The 25,062-nt window shown below is 42.4% G+C and overlaps 1 protein-coding gene across 8 annotated transcripts in view; it reads right to left on the reverse strand.

Moving 5' to 3' along the window:
- Nucleotides 1-804: 804 nt before the first annotated feature.
- The window catches only part of SH3GL2 (SH3 domain containing GRB2 like 2, endophilin A1), a 180,427-nt gene continuing 156,169 nt past the window's right edge, over nt 805-25,062 (reverse strand). For 6 of the 8 annotated variants that reach the window (XM_065549477.1, XM_042850539.2, XM_065549476.1 and 3 more), the window contains 6 exons: nt 16,593-16,736; nt 14,244-14,377; nt 12,559-12,717; nt 10,958-11,061; nt 4,674-4,804; nt 805-2,298 (listed from right to left, as the gene is read on the reverse strand). In XM_065549477.1, the coding sequence (XP_065405549.1) occupies nt 2,099-2,298; nt 4,674-4,804; nt 10,958-11,061; nt 12,559-12,717; nt 14,244-14,377; nt 16,593-16,736 (872 nt within the window). In that variant the 3' untranslated portion in view covers nt 805-2,098. Of the gene's footprint in view, nt 2,299-4,673; nt 6,173-10,957; nt 11,062-12,558; nt 12,718-14,243; nt 14,378-16,592; nt 16,737-25,062 lie in introns of all 8 variants that reach the window. The other 2 variants (XR_010588653.1, XR_010588652.1) reach the window with 1 other exon arrangement.

The following is a 25,062-nucleotide window of genomic DNA, read 5'->3' on the forward strand; positions in this document are numbered from 1 at the left end:
CAGCAGGTCAAAACCTCCCTTGCCTATGATGACTGGCTTATACAGACTGCAGATGACCCCAGTGAAAGGGGGCTAGATGGTGACTGGCAGTAGCCCACAGGCTGAGGCAAGTGGGGATAGAGGGTGGGGGGACCCTGGGGAGGGGAGACCCAGATCTGTGGGGTATTGCCTGGAGGGGCAGCACCCCAGGTAAAAGGGCACTGGGGTCCTGGGAGGGACACTGGGGCCAGCGGCGGCAGGACACTGACCTGCAGAGGGCGCTCTGTATTAGAAAGAGCTAATTCCCTGAGACACCAGCAGGAGGTGCCGCAGGGGGGAGTCCGCACACCCTTACATGTGTATATGGCTATATACACAGTAAGCAACTAAATAAAAATAAGGACTATTAAAAATAAGATTGTGAAACACAATACCAAAAAAAAATCAGAACTCACCTTGTCTTTAAGTCTTAGTAGGTGAGACTAAGCGCTCTTTAATGATAGGTATTGTGTCACCAGAAGATTGCAAGCTGATACATCACACTGAGCATAACATTCAATTAATACGCCGAATGCTTATCTTATCCTGTTTAGAGTGACCCAAGTAGTTATGGCTCTGACCCTGCTCTGACCATACTCCCACTGACTTTGATAGAAGCAGTGCTGGGTCTGATAATACTAAACTAAAGATAATTTTATGCTTTAGGATTGCCGCTCACATTTAATGAAATATGCTTTCTGACATAAGACACTAGATGAACTGGCACTTAGTACAACTGTTGTTCTTATACAAAGAGAACAATAATTCACAGCATCATTCTGGTTATTCTGTCAGCATTATTTATTTGAAATATCAATACTTTCCACAATATAGTTTATACATTAAGCAGTAGGATTGCCTTCATTTCATGGGATCCAGGACTGAAGTGGCACATCCAAAGCAGCACATTCAATCTCTGAAAGAGTCTGTACAATTTAGATAAATAGAACTCTGGATAACTAAACTAATAGAACTTTTACGACTGTTACAAAAAGAATGCTGATAAGCTAGGCACAGCACTGTACACACAAAATGCAGGAAGGGTGGGGAAGATTAAAGAAAGAACTAAACTTATGGGAAACATTTTTGCGTATACGGCCACAAGTCTTTAATTGCTCAGCACAAAAATCAATTTTATTTAGTCCTCATTGAGGGCAGAATATGCACAAATGATGTTCAAAGAACACAAAGTAGACAAAAATAAAAAGGACTGTTGGTTGTTGGGTTTTTTCCCAGTGTATGAGTGTACTGAAGGCTCCCAGTGCTTGAATGATGTGATTTTGTGCCAAAACTTTACATGAAATACAGAACACTTATGGTAGTTTTATTCCCCACCCTGCCCTCTTGCTGGCATTTTGTTTATTGTGTTCAAAGTTTCTGAAGAGCAGACACATTTGGCTTGTAACCCAAGCTCTTTATTACTAGCCTTTTCTTTTTATAGTTTGCAATTTACCTGAAGATTGAACAGGCCTGTTGTTAACAATCCAGAATATAAAACCAGTTGCAAGTAGGCAGCACATACAGTACAATGGTAGCTCACTTTCAGAGAAACCGTAGGTCAACATTATACTGGCTCTCTGAGAACAGTAACTGATTCTAAGTCATTTTGATCAGAAGACACAATGCTGGTGAGTCAATATTAGACCTGCGTGAGCTGTATCCTTGTGAAGGGAAAGATGGAATGTCAAGAACTTTTTCCCTCTTTTGATCAAGAACTAAGACTTAAAAGTAATACAGTGGTGATAGGCATTATCTTCCCAACAACACACTTGATTTCCTCTACTTCACTGTGAGTCATCACTTTTCCTTGCCATTGTTTCCCCAATACCGTACAAACAATGGCTCTGGTTACCACAGGCTGGCACACCATAGCGTACAAATCTGCATGCCATGTTGTGCTGCCTCAGAAGATACCACGCATCACCACTATGCCGCATGACAACATGTAAACCAAAGATGCTCAGTGGGACTTGATGACTTTAACCACTGCAGTTTGCACTTGTGAGGTGTAGTAAGCAGCAGTTTGAAAGCAGTGGTATCAACATGACTATCTGGGTCAAGAGGTGATGAGTCAGCCATCCTAATGGGGCAAAGGTACCAGAATATCCACATAGTTGATAGGGAAGAAGCCTGACTGGCCATGAAGCATCCCTTCATACCAGTTCTCATCAATCTGGTTAGTGAGGGTAATGACATCACCCTCTTTAAAGCCCAACTCCCCTTCATTTTCGGGGTCAAAGTCATACAGAGCTCGGCAGCATGGCTGATCCATTGCAATACCTAAAAAGAAGGGACACAATGAAACAGTGCTTAGAAATCTTGGTAACTACAGACTCTCCTAGTTATCATCATTAGCATGATTCACCACTTCTATTACAATTCCCATCGTGTTTATGGCTCTTTGACATCATCCAAAACTAGAACTAATAAAATGCCCTCAAAGCAGACATCAATTTATGGTACAGGTACTTCTCAAATTCCCATATCTGAAGCTTTGTTAACCGGGTGTTCTAGAACCCCGAAAACAACAAGCTAAGCCAGGTCTACACTTAAGTGTTGCCAACAATTCTGTCAATTTGGGGTGTGATTTTTTTCATGACAAAGCAAAAGTCCTATTGTAGATGCAGTTATACTGACATAAAAGTACTCTTCTTGATATAGTTCAGACCATGTCTGCACTACACACTTCTGACAGCACAGCTATGTTGGTCAGGAGCATGAAGAGGTGTGATCCCCGGCCAACATAGTTATTGCAGCAGAAGCCCCTAGTGTAGACACAGTTATACTGGCAAAACTTCACTTTTAATAGCTTGTTTCACTCAGGGCATTGGGGGAGGAGGCAGTTGGGATTACTATACAGGTACAAAGGTCAGCTTTGCCGGGGTAGATATGTCCACACTAGGAGCACATTGCTGATACACTGGTGTTCCTGGTGGGCACGGATAAGCGTTCATGTCACACTCACTGTCAGGACCCGGCCCGAGCTGGGGAAGCTAATGATCCAAACAGCAGACCAAATTTCGTGATGAATCCTGGTCACTGAGGCATGTTGCGCATACACTAATAAGAACTGGTATTCCTATACCAGTAGAGCATTTTCTAGTGTAGACATGTCACTGAGGGAACTAGCAGAAACAATACAAACAATAGCATTTTTTTTTTGCTGGTATAACTGTATCTACACTAGGAGGGATGGCAGTATAGGTACACCTGTACAGCTATATTGGCAAAACTTTTAAACGTAGACAAGGCCTAAGTCTTTGAGACTCTTTTTTTCCAATTCTCTCCCATTCTCACATTTGTAGTAAGTGGTTTCTGAAGAGCCTCTTATTCTACAACATTAAACTTTCTGGAGGTGCTCAGCACTTCACATGATGGGGCTCCTACTGAGGAACCTTGGCAACCTATTCTTTGCAAAGTCAAATGCCAGTATCTACCATGAGAGGACAATATCGTTTGTGGAAGATACAGCATCATCTGCATTTAACTCTCTTTGTATTTCTGTTTCTGTAGCAGAAAAGAGTTAAACTTACATCACATCAGTCCTAGTCCCAGCACAAAAAAAAGTGAAGAAAAAACAGCTGGTGTTGTGACTGGGAGAGCATTAATAGGTCACAGGCTGCACTAGGAATCTGCATCTCATCCCCTCTGGCACTATGGGGGGTGAGGAGGGGTGTTTGAAATTACAGGGCAGCTTCTAGCTGCTATTACAGAATACAAAATGGAGGTGGTGTTGTGCATCCCCATTGAGGATGTCAAACATGCACATCAAGATCTGATGGGGAGGAAGGAAATCCTGATTACAGAACTAGGGGGAGAAAACATCCAATCCTGCAAGGTGGTGTGTGCCTACAATTCCCACTGGTATCAATGGGAGTAGTGGGTACTCAGGGCCTTGCAAGATTGGGTCCAGGAAGAGAGAACACCCCTTATCACGATGACGTGATGACGAAGCATTCCTGCAAGGAGCAAAGTGATGTCATCTTAACATATGAACATTTTAAACAAAGTGATTACTTAAGTTACTAATAAGACATTTGTCACTGTTTATGCACTTTGTTTAATTTGCATTTCTCTCATCTAAACAATGAACATCAGTTCCATCAGTTTCAGTTTTGTTCATTGTCATTTTCACTTTCAAGATCAGCTGCAATATCTGAGTTTCAACAACTGCATAGGAGTGCTTTGGGGGTGGGGGCGCGATACATTTTCATGGAAATCTTTCAATTGATCTCTAGGTTTTCTAAGTATCCATTTTTACAAAATCTAAATTTTAAGGCAAATGTAATGTGACACCATTGCTTTAGGATGCTGTGGTGGATGGAATCACTGACCACTAAGCCACAGAATTAATAAAATGGATCATCTACCTATCTAGGTGCTTGTACTATACCCAACACCATAGTATCAGAGTCCTTTATAAGGAGAACTGTGCCAGAGTTGGCCATTAGACTAATTCCTTCAGTGCAATTAATAATTTAGTTTCAATAGCTCTTCCCTCTTCTCCCTTATACCTTTACCCCTCCTCCCTTTGCAGTGGCTGGTTATATTCTGGTTGTGGGAAAGCTAAGCTGAAAAAGTGAGCTTCATGCTTTTGCATCACAGCAGAAGATTCAGACAGACAAGACTACATTCTCCTTCCTCATTCCTTTTACCTGTTGGTTTAGGGGTGCTGGTCTGGGATATCCCTCCATTGTACTGGGTATTCTCACCACTGGAAAAATCCAGACTCATGCGGGGTTTTGGCTGGTATTCTCTTCTGGGCTGATTTGACGCTTCTTTTATTCTGCAAAATGTGAAGAAAATTAAATATACAGAGCTAGTTTCTTGTGAACAAACCACAAACTGAGATTAGTAAAAGATGGAGGTTTTTCTTCCTTTACTGCCAAGGCTGAAGTTCGTGCTCAGACTAGAGTTTGGTACATGGAGTGGCTTCCAGCTGCTAGATTAGTCTGCACTGCAAAAAGCACATCATTTGACATCACTGTGTGGGGCTGCTAATCTTCTCCTCCACTATGAATTAGCATATTAGAATGGTTTGCCTTTGACTCATAGGCCTTGTCTTCAATTGCTACAAAAGGTGAATTTTTTACCTCCTGATAACTAACACAGGTGACCTATCCTGAGGTAAAAACGCAATGAAGACCAGGTACTTCCATTTTACTGTGATGCAAGATCACCAAGGTCAACCCCTGGAAGCGGTATAGGGCCGTTTATTTCATGGTAAAACTGAAGTGCCTATTCTTCACTGTGTTTTTGCCTTAGGATAGCTCATGCATATAGGTTACTTCCAGGATGAACACTTTTTTTTTTTTTTAGCAGTTAAGACAAGACCATAGTGAAGGGAGGGCTCATGAAAGGAAGGGACAAACAACATAGTCTCAGTGACATCTAGTGAGGGCAGGTACTGCACAAACATCTCTAGCCAGCTCTTCAGCTTGATTCTGACCCGCAAGATCTCTGCTGTTCCACTCCGGGCCTCATCTGAGCAAAGGTGCTACTTTTGTGAGGATTACAAGGCTGGGTAAGGGTGAGATTACCACACTGATTTTCAGGAGCAAAGTAATTTCATTTGTAAATGGGGACAGTTATCTCGCAGATGGGACCACAACTGCAGTTGATACCCATTCTCCCAATGGTAATTTTATGCATTGTTCAACCGACTTAATTATTCTTTTAATTCTAAGGTGATAAGAAACAGTCAACATGGATTTGTCAAGTACAAATCATGCCAAACAACCTAATATCTTTTTCTGACAGGAAAATCCTGTGGATAGGGGGAAAGCAGTAGATGTGATATATCTTGACTTCAGTACAGCTTTGGATACTGTCTCATATGACCTTCTCATAAACAAACTAGGGAAATATAGCCTCGTCGAACCTGCTATAAGGTGGGTGTACAACCGGTTGGAAAATTGTCCTCAGAGAATACTTATCAATGGTTCACTGTCAAGCTGGAAGGGCATGTTAAGTGGGGTCCTGCAGGGATCTGTCCCGAGTCCGGTTCTATTCAATATCTTCATAAATGATTTGGATAAAGGCATAGGGAGTATACATATAAAGTATGTGGATGATACCAAGCTGGGAGGGGTTGCAAGCACTTTGGAGGACAGGATTAGAATTCAAAATGATCTTGACAAACTGGAGAAATGGTCTGAAATAAACAGGATGAAATTAATTAAGGACAAATGCAAAGTATTACACTTAGGAAGGAATAATCAATTGCACAAACACAAAGTACGAAATGAATGCCTAGGAAGGGGTATTGCAGACAAAGATCTGGGGGTTATAGTGGATCACAAACTAAATATGAGTCCATAATGTAATACTATTGCAAAAAAAAAAAAAAAAAGGCAGCAAACATAATTCTGGGATGTATTAGAAGGAGTATTGTAAGTCAGACACGTGAAGTATTTTTTCCCACTCAGCATGGTCTCATTAGTGGTTTTTAAGAACAGGTTAGACAAATACCTGTCAGGGATGGTCTAGTTAATACTTAATCCTGCCCCAGTGCAGAGGACTGACTAGATGACCAATTGAGGTCCTTCCAGTCCTACATTTCTAGGATTCTGACTGCTAAAAATAAAAATCTCTGGAAAAAGAATATCAAATTGCAGGGGCTAAATCCAGGAAGGTGGTGACTCAATGGGAGCTGCATATGCTATGCGCCCAGGGCCGGCTCCAGGCACCAGCTGAGCAAGCTGGTGCTTGGGGCGGCAGATTGTTTGAGGCGGCATTTTTGTTTGTTTGTTTGTTTTTGTTTGTTGTGCCGCTCCGGCCACCCTGTAGGGGGCAGCGGCGCGGAGGACGGGAGCGCCCTGCAGCAAGCCCAGCAGAGCATCCGCGTCCTTCCCTCCCAGACGACCAGAGTGTGGAGCCTCCCAGCAGGCAGCGCACCAGTCGGGGCCGCATGGTAGTGCCCCGCTGAAGCCCTGGCTGCCCCCCTTCTCTCTCTCTCCCCCCCCGCTCCCTCCCTCCCCCCATGTCTGCAGTGTAGGGAGTCCCCCTGCACCCTGGCTACGCCGCAGATTTTTTTTTTTGGCTTTTTTTTTTGTGTGCTTGGGGCGGCCAAAAAGCCAGAGCCGACCCTGTATGCGCCTCTCAGGATTTAGCTCAGAGACTTCACTGGGAACTATACCTGAGTAAAGACCTTTGGATATGACTCAGTAAGAGTTTTGCTTCACTAATGTTGCTCAAACTTTGGTTTGAGCCAGATTTGCTGCCATTAGTGCTAATGGTACAAAGTGCATATATTAATATGTCTGCTATATGGTTTTTGTTGAAAATTCCTGTCTCTCACTTACGACAGTTCTGATTCTTATATCCAGGGTCTGATCACCCTTTAAAATACTACTACTACTCAGCCCCAGATAGGTCTTTTCCTCTTCAGAGTGCTATAAAAGCATTAACTAAATAATAGAGGTGGTTAATCGTCACAAAGCTCGTGTGAGGGAGGCAAGTATCATTTCTCTCAGATTGTGAAACTGAGGCAGATAAGTTTAGTGGCATGTCAAAAACCACACAGAGAGCCAGCATCAGAGCTAGGACAAGAACTCTCAAGCACTGGCTCCCAGAGTGATGGTCAAACCCTCTACTATGCTAGTGTCTTCAAAAGTGTGATCCAAGCCTGTTTTTAATTTTTTCATTAAGACTAAAACGAAAAGATCAGTCCAGTATTGTAAACTCTCATGATTTCATTGCAAGTATCATGAGGTTTAGTATTTTTCTTACAGCCCCAGCTCCTGGAATGATGTTATTTCATGGAAATCTCAGCTTTCATTTAAAAAAAAAAAAAAAAAAAAGGCAGCAAACATAATTCTGGGAGGTATTAGAAGGAGTATTGTAAGTCAGACACGTGAAGTATTTTTTCCCACTCAGCATGGTCTCATTAGTGGTTTTTAAGAACAGGTTAGACAAACACCTGTCAGGGATGGTCTAGTTAATACTTAATCCTGCCCCAGTGCAGAGGACTGACTAGATGACCAATTGAGGTCCTTCCAGTCCTACATTTCTAGGATTCTGACTGCTAAAAATAAAAATCTCTGGAAAAAGAATATCAAATTGCAGGGGCTAAATCCAGGAAGGTGGTGACTCAATGGGAGCTGCATATGCTATGCGCCCAGGGCCGGCTCCAGGCACCAGCTGAGCAAGCTGGTGCTTGGGGCGGCAGATTGTTTGAGGCGGCATTTTTGTTTGTTTGTTTGTTTTTGTTTGTTGTGCCGCTCCGGCCACCCTGTAGGGGGCAGCGGCGTGGAGCACGGGAGCACCCTGCAGCAAGCCCGGCAGAGCATCCGCGTCCTTCCCTCCCAGATGACCGGAGCGTGGAGCCTCCCAGCAGGCAGCGCACCAGTCGGGGATGCATGGGAGTGCCCCGCTGAAGCCCTGGCTGCCCCCCTTCTCTCTCTCTCCCCCCCGCTCCCTCCCTCCCCCCATGTCTGCAGTGTAGGGAGTCCCCCTGCACCCTGGCTACGCCGCAGATTTTTTTTTTTTGGCTTTTTTTTTTGTGCTTGGGGCGGCCAAAAAGCCAGAGCCGACCCTGTATGTGCCTCTCAGGATTTAGCTCAGAGACTTCACTGGGAACTATACCTGAGTAAAGACCTTTGGATATGACTCAGTAAGAGTTTTGCTTCACTAATGTTGCTCAAACTGTACATTTCTCGCCCTCCTGGTTGCAGCGAAAGGCTTGGAAATGTGACCTATGTTTACCCTAAAAGCTCAGAAAACAAATAAAAAGAATGTGATATTTATTTTTAAAATCTCATGATAGTTTAAGCCAATATCGTGACTGCTGGGGACTTGACTCATGGATTTTGAGCTCATGGGACTAGCAATATTAGAAGACCTGGGCTGGACTCTCAGTTCTGGTCTCAGGCTGGGAGTCTGGGGGTAGAAAGTGCACCTTGCCCCTAGAGGTAGGAAGGGCCCGCTTTGCATTATTCAGCACCAATCCCTCGGGTTGATTAAGAGGTGGTAGCAATGGGATCTTTAGGATCCAGAAGGTTTGTGGCCATGAAAAATGAGTGCCCTAGGGGAGGCAGATGTGTGTCATTCCCAAGTGAAACCGTTTTTAATGGTAAGTGCAGCTATATCTTGAAAAGTGACTGTAAAATTGGCATTGTGAGATTCCATGTTTGTGTCTCAGTGATTAAGGATCAAATTTGCTCGGTTTACAGGTAAAAAGCTTTCCCCCGCCCCCACTGTGATTGCTTTGCAGTGTACAGCGATCTGAACATTCATTTCAGTTCTTTGCTACTTGCATAACATCACCAGTAAAAGATCACATAGGTCCAATTCTGCCATTAATGACACCCGTACAAGCCTATGGATGTGAAGACTGTGCAAACCCAGGTGTAACTGAGGCATAATTTGTTCTGCGGAATCTTTATTACTGGTGATGATGAACAGTAACATATTTAAGCCATTGCTGCTGACCAGACGGGCGCAAGGTGCTCGAGATGCTGAAAGCATCCTGACCAGTTATATGAACAAGGTAAAAAAATCTAGACATTTACCAGACATGTGAAGAGAGCAGAGGGGGATTTGCACTGGGTTGGAGGCTGGCTGTGGGTCTTAAAGGGAGAGGAATCTGCAAAGTGGAGGAGGCAGGTCCACTTTGGCATGTGCTTGTAACAACATCTGGACTGTGATCCAACATGTCTGATCATTTTAATGCTTCTATACAATACGTGAATTACGGTATTCATGCGGAATGGCTTGGCAATCCTTCTTTGCTGGCTGCTTACACTGTTCCGTAAACTACAGCCAAAACCACCCTGCCAAGCAGTCTAACTGCGATAACAAGTTCTGTACATTATGCTCAAACTACAGCTGAGCTAAGACAAATGTAGGAGTCAGAAGAGTATAGGATGTGTGCGCTAGCAAATAATGAAATGACAAGGCCTAGTGTTGCCAGAAACTAGACTTGTAGCATTGATAGCAGAAAACAAAAAGCATGAAGACTTTGCTTTGTATTAATTTTACTGAATGTGTGAGAACACTATATTAACATCAGCAGCTGTTTGGATTTATGGTCACTTCCTTCCATGTCCAAGAATTTAGGAGAAGAGTCATTCAGGATTAAATGGAACCAGAGAAGGCAAATAAATCCTTTTCATTATTATCTGATTTTCTCTCAGATCTGTTTTCCAAAGTGTGTTTATGTGGGGCGGGGGTGGATAGGAGATTTTCACTTTGAACAGCAATTGTCCTCTTTTCAAATGGAACCAATCTGTTTAATCTAGTTGGAAAGAACTGTGTAAGTAACAACGGGTTTGTAACATTCAAAAGCCACTGTCAGTTCTGAGATGATATGCACAGCCACGGGGGAGTAGTGGAAAGGCGCAAACGCAGTGTGACAACCCTTGTACGAATAGTGGCTGTGATACTACAGCTGAGAAGAGGGATTTTTTTTTTTAAGTTGGCAGATCATGGGAATCCCCAATATCCCTTTTGGGTTATGGAGTTCACTGTGTGTGCAGGGTGATGGGGAACAGGATAAAAAGATAGTGTCTTTCAATTAGGATAATTTACAACTCATTTGTTTTTTAGAAAGCCAATGCAAAATTGATACATGCCATGGCTATGATTCCTGAAAGCAGATTAAGTCCATCCATCCATCCAAGCACTTAAACATATGCTTAACTCCCATCACTTCAACTGGACGTAAGCACATGCTTTCAGTTAAGCACATGCTTTACTGAATAGGAAAGTTTTTTTTCCTGAATTGGGGCCTAAGTCAGGAGCACTTGAATAAAAGTGCATAATTTTACTTACTAATGTCTCCAGCCAACATGAACCTAGACTTGCAACTGCCTTAGAGGACAGCATTGTTATGATTATAAAATGGAAAAGATCTTTTAAATGTCTTACGTCCAGCACATATTTTGCCTTTGTACAGAAGAAGAGTAAATTCCAGAGTCTGATGAGAAGTGAATGTTACCTCTCTTCCAACTTGGCAGTAACTTGCTGTAGGATCTGTGTTGCCTGTCTGTGATACTTCAGCTGGGCTTCTACAAGAGCAGAAAGCTGACTCACTTGTTCAATCTAAGGATCAACATGAAAAATCAAGGCTTAGTTCAATACTGTTGAGCAGCAGTGTTCAAACAGCTTCCATGGAACATTACTGCTCTGACACCACAGAGGTACCTTTCCTTTCTCTCTGCAATCTTGCCTCCTCTTTATGAGTCAGATAATAACTAGGGACCAGTTAAGCTTGGCTTATCTATTTGTTACTGCATATGGTTATGTCACTAGGCCACATATATGGGGGCTACAGCTACAGCTCTTTCTCAACCAATCACCTCCGTGGGTTTGGGGCCTCAAGACCCAACTCATTCTGAGAATTCTGTGTACAGAAGAATGAGAAAAGGGCAATAAGGAGGAAAGGCAGAAGGAACCTTCCCTCATATTTTGCAGCCTGAGTTTGAGGCATGTAGAATGACAAGGGCCATGGTTCTGCTTTCCTTAGACACAGGCTAGTAGAGCTGGCTAGCCACATAGGGAAAGAGTAAAGTGCCCCTCAAAATGGGGTGTAGGTAGTGGAAGTGCACTCATTATCTCTTCCTTAAGGAGAACAAACGCCTCCCAGTGCTCCCTCTGGGGCAACGTGACTCCCCACAGAACTTCATGACAGTGTCAAAATGGTACGATCTAGGTCAAAACAAACTAGCTATGTGGGGCTAGATGGAAAAATTGGTGAAATAATAAAAAAATATCCAGACTGTATTGTGCAGTTACTCCTTTCACTTGTATGCACTCCAAGACAGCTATATTTATCTTTATGTATATAGTTTAAGTTATATTAAGGCCCCTTTCCACTGCTCTGACAGTACACAGGGGCCTTAAAGTGAGTAGGAATTTAAATCTAAATAATTCCACTCATTTATCTATTTCACTTGAAACACTGAATCTGTAGATTCAAGTGCATAGAAATGAAATAGAATAGATTTTAGTGTAGAGGAATTCCTTCCTCCAAAAGAAGGAGTACCATTGTCTTCTTTTGATTTTGCAGTTTTCAACCTTATTTATGAAGGGAAAAAAGACCCCAGTGTCTTTGGTTTCAATTAATGCTGCTCATTTTTCCAGCATAACGCTCAAGTCACAGCTATTCTATAAGCAGAAGTTACATTGCCAAGCCATGTTTGAATAGTCATGTACCAGAGTTTATAGGAAATCATGACTTGTGGACAAGCATTTATATAATTCTGATCATGGAGACACTCTTTCTTTTGCCACAAATAACCTTAAACTGTTAGTGAGGATGAAATATTAACAGTGGAATAATTTCTCTCTCTCGGGTATTTATATGGTCCCCTTTAGCATGACATCCGAGTCTCTCATAATCCCCTCTGAGGTAGGAAAGTGCTATTATTCCCATTTTACAGATGAGGAACTGAGCAACAGAAAGGCTGAAAGATTGAGGTCACACAGGAAGTCTGTGGTGGAGCAGAGACTTGAAGTCAGTCTAGTGCCCTCACCACTGGACCATTCTTCCTCTCATTTCAAAACTCAGTTCAAAACATAAATAAGGGATTTCCTCACATCCATCTCCAGAAGGTTATACATGCTTGACTCAGCTATTTCTTTGGACTCATCAAATTTCTCCAGAGCTTGGCGTAGCTCCTCATCAGGGAGCCTGCCTTGTCTTTTCTTTTTGTAATCGAAGTCCAGGCGTCGACCTTCCATTTTCTTCAGGTGGTGCTGAAAAATATGAAAGAGAAATAGTGTGTATATGATGGAAACAGTTTCCCAGCTCCTCTTTCTTTGCTTTAAGTCCACTACATTTTCAGTCAGTCAGTCAACAGAGGTTGAAAGTATATGCTGCCAATCTACTATACATCAAAGTTTTACAGGAGTAAAGGAACACAGAAAAGTGAGGTAGGTTTACACTTCAAAGGGAGCACCATGGCATTTTGTGTCAAAACATCAAAACAGCTCCATCACAGAATGATTTACAGAAAGAGAACACAATGGCAAATTGCAGTGACACCTAAATACATGAGAGTTGATAGTAATTTATTAATTTATAATCTAGAATTATCTGCATACAGTGCATATCCCCCAGGAGTTTAGGAACAATTTTTTCCTTACATTCTAGTTTTCTTTCCCAGTACAACTGAGGGGATAATTTTTGCAGTTCTCACAAGATCAGCAATGCATCTTAATTTCTGATTTATTAACTTACCAAACATCACTGTTGTCACTGTATTTAGTTAGCAAATTCCACATTAGGTTCACTAAAGCATTTTTTTAAAAGAGCAGGTTAGAGAAACATCTGTCAGGAAAGGTCTAGATAATACTTAGTCCTGCCATAAGTGCAGGGGACTGGACTAGATGATCTTTTGAGGTCTCTTCCAGTCCTATTATTACAAATGTCACTGCTGGCTCAGGGACTAAGAAAGTAAAACACTAAAGCATGAGTATTTTAGGTTTTCATTACCAAAATACAAGAAATAATTTGTGATCTGACATGATTCACTCAGCAAACATTGAGTGCCAAACTTTTAAAACATCAAGGTCCCCTTCTGAGGCCCCAATTCTACACTTACACCTATGCTTAACTTTATCACAAGAAGTGTCATTGAATGCACATGTGTGAAGTTACTCACATGTGCAAGGGTTTGCAGAATTGGGACACAAATTTATACCGACAAGTGTGTGTGATGCCACTTGCACCAGCAAAAAACAAATGTGTGCATATACAATAATTGCACATGCAAATAAAGTAGCTGGTTAACTACCTAATTTGCACACACAAATGATGATTGTGTTTCAAATTCTGGGGAGTTTGTGGGTGCAAATCACCAGGCATATAAAACTGCAAGTGCAAATTCAGAGGCAGCTATTCAAAATCTGGATTTAAGGTAAGCCACCATTAACACTGGCCTAAATTATTTAAATGCACACTAGAAAACCACTTATAATTTGTAAGTGAATTTTTTATGCTAGAATTAGAATACAACAGCCAGGCCTACACAATAGTGGATTTTTCAAGACAGACAATGTGGATTGTCACTAAAAATAATGTTGGCATTTTGCTTCTGAACATTTTAAAAAGCCACTGAATGGAAGGAAATTGATTTGACTTTTATTATTCAAAGAAAAAAAATGAGGCCTTTTAGGGATTTACAAAGACCTTGAGCCTCACAGCTAAAGTAACAGTCTTGAAAATATAAAGGGTGTTTAGTTGGCTTTCCAAAATCATGCAACTCCATCTCTGGCAATACCTGTATTTCTCTCAGATCTTTATCATGGAGATTTTGCAGGGGATCTATAAAGTTCTGCTTCACTTCAATGTCCAAAGAATCTTTGACTTCAGAAAGTTCTCTCATAGCTTCCCCAACATCACCCAGGGCTGGGCCTGGAATAGAAGAGTGTATCTAGTTTACCTTAAATACAAACAGTGGAATGTGGTTCTGCATTAATACAGAACAGAGCTGAGACACAGACCCCAGTTAAGATTAAAATTTAATCTTCAGTTTTAAATACACAGCAGAAAAATATGAGGCATTGTGGGAAGGCCACAATTGATGCTACAGTTTTGCAGCCACAGAAATTGAATGTACTTCAGAATCCAAGCTCTTTTTTTTTTTTAATCAAAGGCCCATACAGTGGTAAAAGAAAACCTGCGAGAGAAACCATCTACACCTGATGCAGTGTTGTCTTCTGTAGGCTGCAGATTTTGTGAAACAGTCATTCTATCAGAGGTCTGACCAGCCCTATTCATTTTAAATGTGTTGACTCTGGCCATTTATATGTCAAAATCATTAGCAATTTCACTGCTGAGCATTTTATCAGAAACATCAAACTGACAATCTGACAAACTGACTATTTAGCCTGTAATTTACGATATTCCTAGTGACAAAACCTCCAGAAACAACTTCTAAAATTACTCACATCCCAATAAAAATATTATTCAGTGCTCTGAAAATACAGATTTTAAGGGAAGTGCAAAATAAAATGAATATTAAAAGCAGAGGGTATCCCCTGTACTGGCTATATTACTGGTTTTTATAGTTAATTTAATAACAATATATTAAATTTAAAATCCTCAGTTTCAAAATTTAACTGAAGTCTAGTGTATTCAGCAGATTAAGTAGTTTAGCCCATCTCTCAATACCTCAGCTGCTAGGTAGGAAACCAGCCCTCCTGCTGGGAGCGATGATGTTTATCGCACCCCCAGTATAGCCACCAAACACAGGGCAAGATCTGGCCCCAGTGTTTTTGAATCTGCCCCACAGCTGTGGTTCACAAAAACTACTCTTATCTGTCCCATGAAGCAGTAGCAGAGAATCCAAACCTGCTTCGAGACTTGGAATGGAGGAAAAGAGTCTAATTTTAAATAAGTTGGTTATCAAACTAGGACCTGCACACCAAAATAAGTTAGCCCGCCTAACAACGAATCCCAGTCATTAGCTTTGTCTCCCAAACAGAGGACCTCACCAACATATTGTATAACCAGAGAACCTGCTGTAGACATCCAGAGGAATGATGACTAATATCTAGAAGAAGCATTACTAGGTAGGAACCTATGGTATAGCTATGCTGCCTTTTGCCAGCATGATCATCAGGATTACACAGGCATTTGTTCAGATTACACTTTATTAAGCCAATCTGTTACAAATGTTTGAAATGTATCACGTGAGAGAGAATTGATTTAAAAAAAAAAGCCAGCACTGTTCAGCAGAATCAGTCCCTGGCTGCTAAATTAATTAGTAGGTAATTTGAGTCTAGGAGGATTAAACCAAACCAGAAGGCACCTTTTCTTCTGCAGATGTCTTCATGCCAGGAATAGAATTTTATTAAAGCTTAGAATAGAAGAGAATTTTCGAGCTATTGTTCAAGCAACCTACTAGTGTAAAACTGACTGCACAGACCTCCACTCAAATGGGTTATGGAGATACAAAAGAACATGTTGTGGATGTGATCTCACTGATTAGGCTGAAGATGACCTTCACTGTTGAAATGTAACTTCAGTGTTCCTTACCCAGCAAAACTCCCAGTGACTTCAATGGGAGTTTTGATGGAGAATGAATGAGAAAAGAGTGTGGACTAGTACCCTAAAATGTAGAGTTCAGGCAGCAGAAAGACCAGGTAGAGTGAGAGGAATTAATATTTTCAACTCATCATTGTACATTGGATTTTTATTTGTTGTTAGCCTTTATTCCATATCTTCAGTGAAGGTAGGGACATCCTCCTGTAAGGAGTCTGAGGACAGGAGAGCTTTTAGCATGACTGTAGGAGGTTATGAACTCCCTAGAATAGTTTCGCTTCTGACCATTCTACTCTTTTGGTCAGAATGCATCATTACAATGTACACAGTAAGGCGGTATAAAGCCTATCTAGATATTACCCCAAATGAAAATGGCTTGGTTTTCACCAGTCAGAAAACAATCTCCACTTCCCATCCTGGGAAGATATTGGATCTACATCATCTTGATTGACATAGGCCTGCTGGGAACTGAACAGTGTGACAGTATCTGGGCTTTGCATTTATTGCAGGCTGTTCTCCAAAGCTCTTACTCCACACAAGCACTAATATACTCGCATAATTCAAAGGAAAGAAACCACATTACCAAAGTTGCATTCATCTCCGAGTTCTCTTCCAAACTTCAGCATAGCTTCTGCCAATAAGGCCTCAGCCTGAGGGTAGCCGGGTCCTTTTTCCTGACCTCGAATTTTTGACATTGTGTTGATCATGTTGAGTTTAGCTCTAGAAGCTGCAAGCAGACCAATAACAGAGTTACAAAAGGGCAGTAAATGGGGTATACACTTTATAAGTATTGTATCTTAAACTGCAATAGGTAGAGTACAGAAGAGTTCCCTTGTGTTCTCAAAACAAACAAACAAAAAAGAATTACTAAGCTACTTGTAACATGTTCAAAGTACAGTAGAAGTTGCTGTTGAACATGTATGTCAGATCAACTGAAGATTCACTGTCAATGTTCAGCAAATTTTTGGAGAGAAGGGGTGAAATCCTGGCCCCACTGATATCAGCAGGACTTGTGCCATTGACATCACAGGTGCCTTAATTTGACCTGGAATGTTCAGAGTGGAGACCTTCTACTGCTCCCTATGAAGTCCATGTCAAGATACCCCTGGATTTCAAGAGAACAAAAAAAGCCCCAGGAACAGTCTAGGGACTAGTCACTGATACCCATTGCAGCTCAGGGGAGGGGAAAATAAAGGAAGCTCTAAACCATTTGCATTCTCCCAGTCTTCAGGTCACTGGGCAACAGTCCAGTCTCAAGCTGCAATCTAGATTGGTTTCCCAAAAGGCTGGTACAGCAGCTGGGGACCAGCAGGGTATATTAACTCCTCTGCCACACTCCCATATGCCCAGTCATATGCCCTATACTGCAGCTGTGATGGAGGAGAGGGGGCACAGAAACCACTATGTTGGCCCTACTACTCTTGGGAAATCCTTAGATAGCCAGTTAAGCCATCACTGCAGCAGCTTTGCATCAGTGGATGACCAAAGATGATGCAGTAGGGGCCAGAATCTGTTCCTCCATATTTCCTAGATGCAATATTTTTCTTTCTTTCTTTATTTAATATAAAATATATCAAATATTATCTCCGAAAATTTGGGCATATAAAAGCCTGCAATCCCCTTGTTATTTTTACTAGGATTTTGGGAAGACGCCTGGGTTGATATCAAAAAGAAATTGTGTTACAGCTCATATTTTCTCTCCAATACACCGTTGCAAAAAAACTCCCCCACCAAAAAACAGCAATTGCTTAAAAAGACACCTGGACTATCAGAATTGATAAAAACAAAAACAAAGATGAAGAAATGAACTAATTCAATAGCCCATATTGTGTGGTGAATGCTGCCACTGCAGAAAGAGTTTGTGAATGGCATATACAGTATGCTTTCATAGAATCATAGAAGATTAGGATTGGAAGAGACCTTAGGAGGTCATCTAGTCCAACCCCCTGCTCAAAACAGGACCAACACCAACCAAATCATCCCAGCCAGGGCTTTGTCAAGCTGGTCCTTAAAAACCTCTAAGGATGGAGATTCCACCACCTCCCTAGGTAACCCATTCCAGTGCTCCACCCACCACCCTCCTAGTCAAATAGTGTTTCCTAATATCGAACCTAGACCTCCCACATTGCAATTTGAGACCATTGCTCCTTGTTCTGTCATCTGCCACCACTGAGAACAGCCGAGCTCCACCTCTTTGGAACCCCCCTTCAGGTAGTTGAAGGCTGCTATCAAATCCCCCCTCACTCTTCTCTTCCACAGACTAAATAACCCCAGTTCCCTCAGCCTCTCTTCATAAGTCACGTGCCCCAGCCCCCTGATTATTTCCGTTGCCCTGCACTGGACTCTCTCCAATTTGTCCACATCCTTTCTGTAGTGGGGGACCCAAAACTGGACACAATACTCCAGATGTGGCTTCACCAGTGCTGAATAGAGGGGAATAATCACTTCCATTGATCTGCTAGCAATGCTCCTACTAATGCAGCCCAATATGCCATTAGCCTTCTTGGCAACAAGGGCACACTGCTGATTCATATCCAGCATCTCATCCACTGTAATCCCCAGGTCCTTTTCTGCAGAACTGCTGCTTAGCTAGTCAGTCCCCAGACTGTAGCGGTGCATGGGATTCTTCCGTCCTAAGTGTGGGACTCTGCACTTGTCCTTGTTGAACCTCATCAGATTTCTTTTGGCCCAATCCTCCAAGTTGTCTAAGTCACTCTGGACCCTATCCCTACCCTCCAGCATATCTACCTCTTTCCCCCCCAGTTTAGTGTCATCTGAGAACTTACTGAGGGTGCATTGTATTATATTTCTAATTTTGTATTATATTTCTGATATTTTATTCTGTTTCTAATTTTGTCAACTACAATAAATAAGCAACTGTACTATTTTAAATCATTGCACAATAGGGAAAAAATTAAACCACAAAACAAACATACATTTAAATATTTCTAGGAGTCTGATCTGATTTAAATTCAGAAGAGCAAAAGCAATTCAAAATTAAGGATGACATGCCATCTGTAATCCTTTCTGTTGTGCATCAGTATTGCAGCACAGATGCAAGATTATTCAGTATTTGGACACCACAGCAGTACATAAGCACAATGGATCCAAAAAGTATTTTACTCTTCGCTTAATTCACTCTTAGTTGAAATACTATGAATGAAGATCTGGAGACTGCTGCTGCTGCTTTTCACACTATGGCATTTATGTGCTAAAACCAGGAAATTGTCTAAATACATATTTTGCCTGTGAAGAACATTATGAAAGAGTAGCATATTTTTAACACAGTGTATGTTTTTGTAAGAGTCTTCTCACTACCCAAAAGTGCCACTGGACCATACTATTCTGAATTTTTGATGCTTCCTGGTCCCAAACTGCTATAGAACTACAGGCAGCAAACTGACAATCCAATGAGAGAGATTCAGTTTTAATGAGGTGTCAGCAGCACGCTCCACCTCTATGCTGCAAAAGGGAGCATTCCTATGCAATTGCTGGGTTGGAAGATGTCTGACACTTTATTCTCTTAGAGCCTGATCCAAAGTCCATTGAAGTCAATGAAAAAAGATTCCTGTTGTCTTCAAAGGGCTTTGAATCAGGTCCTTAATGTGCCAGGGTACAAAAAAAAAAAAAGCAGTCTGCTAGCCCTCATGTTACCCCCCCGGCTAATGATCCCGAGATGGGTGAGGAGAAGAAAAGAAGCTGGGGAACTATGGGAAAGAAAAGAGATGAAGGCTCTGACAACTGAGCATAATGGAGAAAACAGAACAAGGGATAAAAGACAGGAGAGAAAATATTGGAGCATGAGGAAAGAAAAGGTACAAAGGGATAAAAGACAGGAGAGAAAATATTGGAGCATGAGGAAAGAAAAGGTACAAAACATGTTCAAAGTACAGTAGAAGTTGCTGTTGAACATGTATGTCAGATCAACTGAAGATTCACTGTCAATGTTCAGCAAATTTTTGGAGAGAAGGGGTGAAATAGCAGAGAAAGGGAACGGTGAAGAGAAAGACAAAGAGGAGGCAGTAAGCTGTATTTAAATGGAAAACAAAGGGAATGTTTTTAAGAAAGAAAAGTAGAGCGAGACAGGAAAAGGAGAAAAATACAAGAGAATAAATAAAAGGAAGGGGCACACTCTGGCCAGATAGGAAGGCAGGGAGAGGGGGATCAAAAGCAGAGAAGAGAATTGTCAAGGCTGATTCCCAACTCTGGCACTTCGAGTGCAGAAGGTGGGGGCCCACAAGGATTCTAAAAATTAATACTGGCCACTCCAGGTTTGTATTAACTCCCAAGGTTACAGTTTCTCTCTGACCTTGCATGGGTAGATGCTGCCACCACCCAAGTGGTGCAAAGGGGTGCAAAAAACCCCTTTTGACCCAGGAAGGAGCACTTGGGAATTCCTCCCTGTGGGGTACCCTCAAGCCCTTTCATGCCCCCACCCCTCCGGGGAAGAGCTGAGAAGAAAACAAAGGAAATCAGCTGTTGCCAGCAGCTAATTAACAACATATGCACAAACCTCTTAGGACACCAAAAATCCAATACTGTTCTTAAAAAAAGATAAATTTTATTAACAACAAAAAGAAAGAAAATTCTGTGTATACTCATTCATTAGCCCGTTCATTTATAAGCCGACCCCCTAAAACAGGTAGGTAAAATGGATAGGTAAAAATAGCAAAAACTGTATGACCCTTTCATAAGCCGACCCTATATTGCCACATCCGCAGGTTCAGCCGATCACGGCTCCCACTGGCCATGGTTCGCCCTCCAGGCCAATGGGGGCGCCAGGAAGTGGCGTGGGCCGAGGGATGTGCTGGCCACTGCTTCCTGGGCTGCCCCCATTGGCCTGGAGAGGCGAACCGTGGCCAGTGGGAGCCAGGATCAGCCAAACCTGCGGACGCGGCAGGTAAACAAACTGGCCTGGTGCTTACCCTGGCAGACCGCGGGCCCGAGGTTGCCGATCCCTGTATTAGATATTCAATGATTCTATAGAGTTTAAAATCATCAAATTTTGGTGTAGACCCATTTATAAGCCCATTTATAAGCCGACCCCCGCTCTTTGATGAGTCACTTTTTTACCAAAAATATTCGGCTTATGAACGAGTATATATGGTACATCTGGAACTTAGGCTTTTGCTAGATTTAAAAAACCCACTTAAAAAAATTAAACTTCAAGAATAACTGAGGTTCAGCTTAAAGGTTATAAGCAAAACAAAAGCACTTGGGATTAGCACAGAGGAGTCCATAAGCCAATAAGAAATAAACAGAGATAAACCTAATTGCGTCTTTCTAGACATTTTCTGATCTACTTACATATCTGGGGTTTCAAATGAGTAGTCTCTAGATATGATCTGATGGTTTTTCATACCTGGCTTAAAGCTCCTTATAGCATTGCTGCTCTGTGTCTCCTCTCTCCGGAGAACAACCACAGACAATGGGAAAGTTTTTCCCCCAATTTTAAAAAGTTCTAGCCCTCCCATTGACTCTTTTGGTCAAGTGCCCACTCCCTTCCTTTTACCTATGGGCTTTTTTAACCCTTTACAGGTAAAGCAACTAGAGAACAGCTACTAACAGGGATTTTACAGCTAACTGGCTGGCTGGGTGTTCACAAAAGGGAGCTACTCCCCCCCTTCATTTATCACAAGAATGATGAAATGGAGATGAAAAGGAGAGTAGGGGAAGGGAACAAATAGATGAACAACAGAGGAAAGCAAGCATGACAAATACATTCATTAATTCATACAATTATGAAGCCAGAAAGGACCATTGTGATCAAAAACATGTCACCTGTAAAGGAATTTGAACCCTGGATCTGCAGATTAAGAAATTGATTCTCTACCAAGTGAGGGATCCATATAAATCCATGTTCCTATATTTCACAACCTGCTGACATGATACTAAACACAAACACAGTCTGTGTCTGCACAGTGTTTAACGTTGTATTCTAACACAACGTAATTTTCCAGTGTGTACAGACCAGTTCTCCATATCTCATTCACTTTGGCAGAGAACTCACAACACTGAAATATATAAATAAGAATAATCAGTTTAAAAAGCTGCCATATTAGGAGTTTAACACAAACATGGCCAGCGGCTTCAATTTCTCACTCTTTATATCTGATGTCACATTCCTTCTGCATTACTTTTTTTAAGTTAGCCACATTCAACCCTGAACTTTCATCCTATTCACTGTTTGTCCCCTTCAATCTCCCGTTAGGTTATTTTCATGGTTAGGCAGTTCTGTAATGATTTTTTTTTTCATTTGTGATATCCTCAAACCCAACTTCCCTTTCAGCAAATTTACTGCTCTTCTGTTAACAATATGCTTTCTTTTCCCTGGAGTGTGACTTCATTAGCTTTCAAGTAAGGCTGATCAGTAATGCAAAATCAAGCTAACCACACCTTCATGAAAAGCTTGTCCTATTTCCCATTTCTTCATTCCAAGTATATACCAATGCCAGGTAAAAGATTTTTTTTTAATTTGATATTAAAAACTAACTGTCAAACTCAAGCTTTGCTAAACTCTCACATCCCAGCCTGCAGAATCAGATCTCTTCAGGGTGCAGCATATTAATCAGGAGAGCTCTATTTCATCTCAACCTCCCCCCCACACACAAAAAATATTTTATCGAAGAAAACAAGTTTGTGCAGAAAAAGTTTGTGTCCTTAGAAATTTTCTGAATTTTCAATCAAAATCCAAGCCAAATAGGAAATGTTTCCATTTACAAAAAACAATAAATCTGTGTTTTGTTTTCTGAAAGCTGGTACTTCTGTGGTATCTCATCAAAAGCCAAAACCAAAAACTAATTGTAAGAGGAAACTTTGGGGAATTTTAATTCTGGGAGAAAAAAAAATGGTGTTTCTCAACCTGTTCTATTTACTAAGCAGATTTCCAATGAATCCATGGCCAGATTCATTGCTATCTCCAGTTGCTTTATGCCTCTCCTGCTTTGCAAAGCAACTGTAACCAAGCAGTTAAGTTGGGTATATGGCTACCTTTGCAGTGCAAGATAGCTGTAGAGCAGCCAGAGCTTGTGGCTGAATCTGGATCACACTGTTGAATGCCTAAGGCTTGAAAGGAGCTAACAATTTTACCACTATGTCCATAACATGTATCAACCTTATTGCTTTCTCTTCAGAGTGCTTGTTGATGATGATGAGCAATGAAGCTTTGGACCCTGTAATAAACAGTGCTCCATCAGTTGACATAAAAAAAACATGTTAATTACCATTTTCTTCTGTTTAATGCTTCTTAAACTCATAAATATCCTTCTCTCCAGGTTTCATCGTCAGTGGCAGTGTCATCAGATTCCTTACTGCTGTGGTCTTACACACAAATATCTCCAATTAAGCTGTGCCAGTCACATTCTTTGATTCATCAAATTGGAGGGAATCTGTATCACGCAGATTCAAGTAATTTTCCAGTAGTTAGAAGACCGCCAGTGATGCAGCATTCCTAGTCACTATATTTGCACACAATTGTATGTCATTAACTGAAAACACAGGGCCTAATTTTCCTCTCATGCTAGTTTTACACTGGCATAACTCCATTGACTTTAGTGGAGTTGTCACTGATTTGCACTGGGGAAAGTGAAAGGAGAATCAAGCCCTTAATTTCATGGGTTATTCTGGAAATCTTTGAACCGGGTTTGAACTGTTTAAGTTACTGCCTCATTTATGACTGCACCATCAGTGACTACTTTCTCAAGTTTGGCAAGTTCTGAAAGGTCTTTCAGTGGCAGCCTTCTATTCTTTTAATAGTTTTTAAATAATGTCTGCTAAGTGATCAAAGATCATTTACGGCCTAGCTTTGCAGACTCCACTTCCAATTCCAGTCTGCAGACTAGTAAGAGTAGTGTTGGTTTAGCATGAAAGAGGGACACACTCCTCCACCAGTAGGGTTACCATATTTAAAAAATAAAAAAAAGGACACTCCACGGGGCCCTGGCCCTGCCCCTTTCCCACCCCAGCTCCGCCCCTTCCCCAAAGTCCCCGCCCTAACTCTGCTCCATCCCCTGAGTGCCCCGCATTCCCCCTCCTCCCTCCCAGCCATGCGAAAAGGGCTGCCTGAGCGCTACCGGCTTCACGGTTTGCCAGGCAGCTCCCAGACCCTGCGCCCCCGGCCGGCGCTTCCCCAGCACAGCTGGAGCCAGGGAGGGGACGCGCCCAGCCAGGGGTGCAGGGTCTGGAGGCTGCCTGGCAAACCGTGAAGCCGGTAGCGCGTGGGCTTCGGGCAGCCCCCATGCCTCTGGACCCTGCGCCCCCGGCCGGGCACTTCCCCTCCCGGGCTCCGGCGGCTGTGCTCCCTGAACTCCTGGGCTCTGTAAGCGCTGAGCTGCCCAAGCGCTACTGGGTTCGGGCAGCCCCCATGCCTCTGGACCCTGAGCCCCTGGAGCCCGGGAGGGGAAGTGCCCGGCCGGGAGGCAGGGTCCAGAGGCATGGGGGCTGCCCGAAGCCGGTAGCGCTTGGGCAGCTCGGCTCTTACAGAGCCCAGGAGTCAGGGAGCACAGCAGCCCCCGGCGCCCGCTCTAAGGTAAGCCAGGGAGTATTTTTCCCGGACATGTTCGGCTTTTTGGAAATTCCCCCCGGACGGGGGTTTGATTACCAAAAAGCCGGACATGTCCGGGAAAAACCGGATGTATGGTAACCCTATTCACGAGCCTTGTCAGCAATCCCTCATGTTCCCCACTGTTCACGAAAACCAACTGTTTGATTTCTATTTGGAAGATCGAGCTCAGTCACTCATGATCCCATTTGGCTTGCTTATCTCTGAACAAGAAGTTACTGCAAGCTTCTGCTGCTCCCTTCCCCAATTCATTGCCAGGGTCTCTTTCCCTCCCCACCACTGGCAGTGACTGCAGTGAGGAAGGGCAGCTACCTGAACAATACAGGGCAGCTTAATTACACTGTCTCTTCTCCACATAAGCTCACTGTAGGGCAAAAAGAGCTGCTGTAGCCCCTTGTCCCTTCTCCCCGTCCTCTGCAGGCTAGGCTGGCCAGCCCTGCATCTTCCTTTTCACATTCAGAGTGTGAAGACCCGAGGAGAGGGAAGAGACAGG

Source organism: Chrysemys picta, chromosome 6, assembly GCF_011386835.1.
Source record: "Chrysemys picta bellii isolate R12L10 chromosome 6, ASM1138683v2, whole genome shotgun sequence".
NCBI lineage: Eukaryota > Metazoa > Chordata > Testudines > Emydidae > Chrysemys > Chrysemys picta.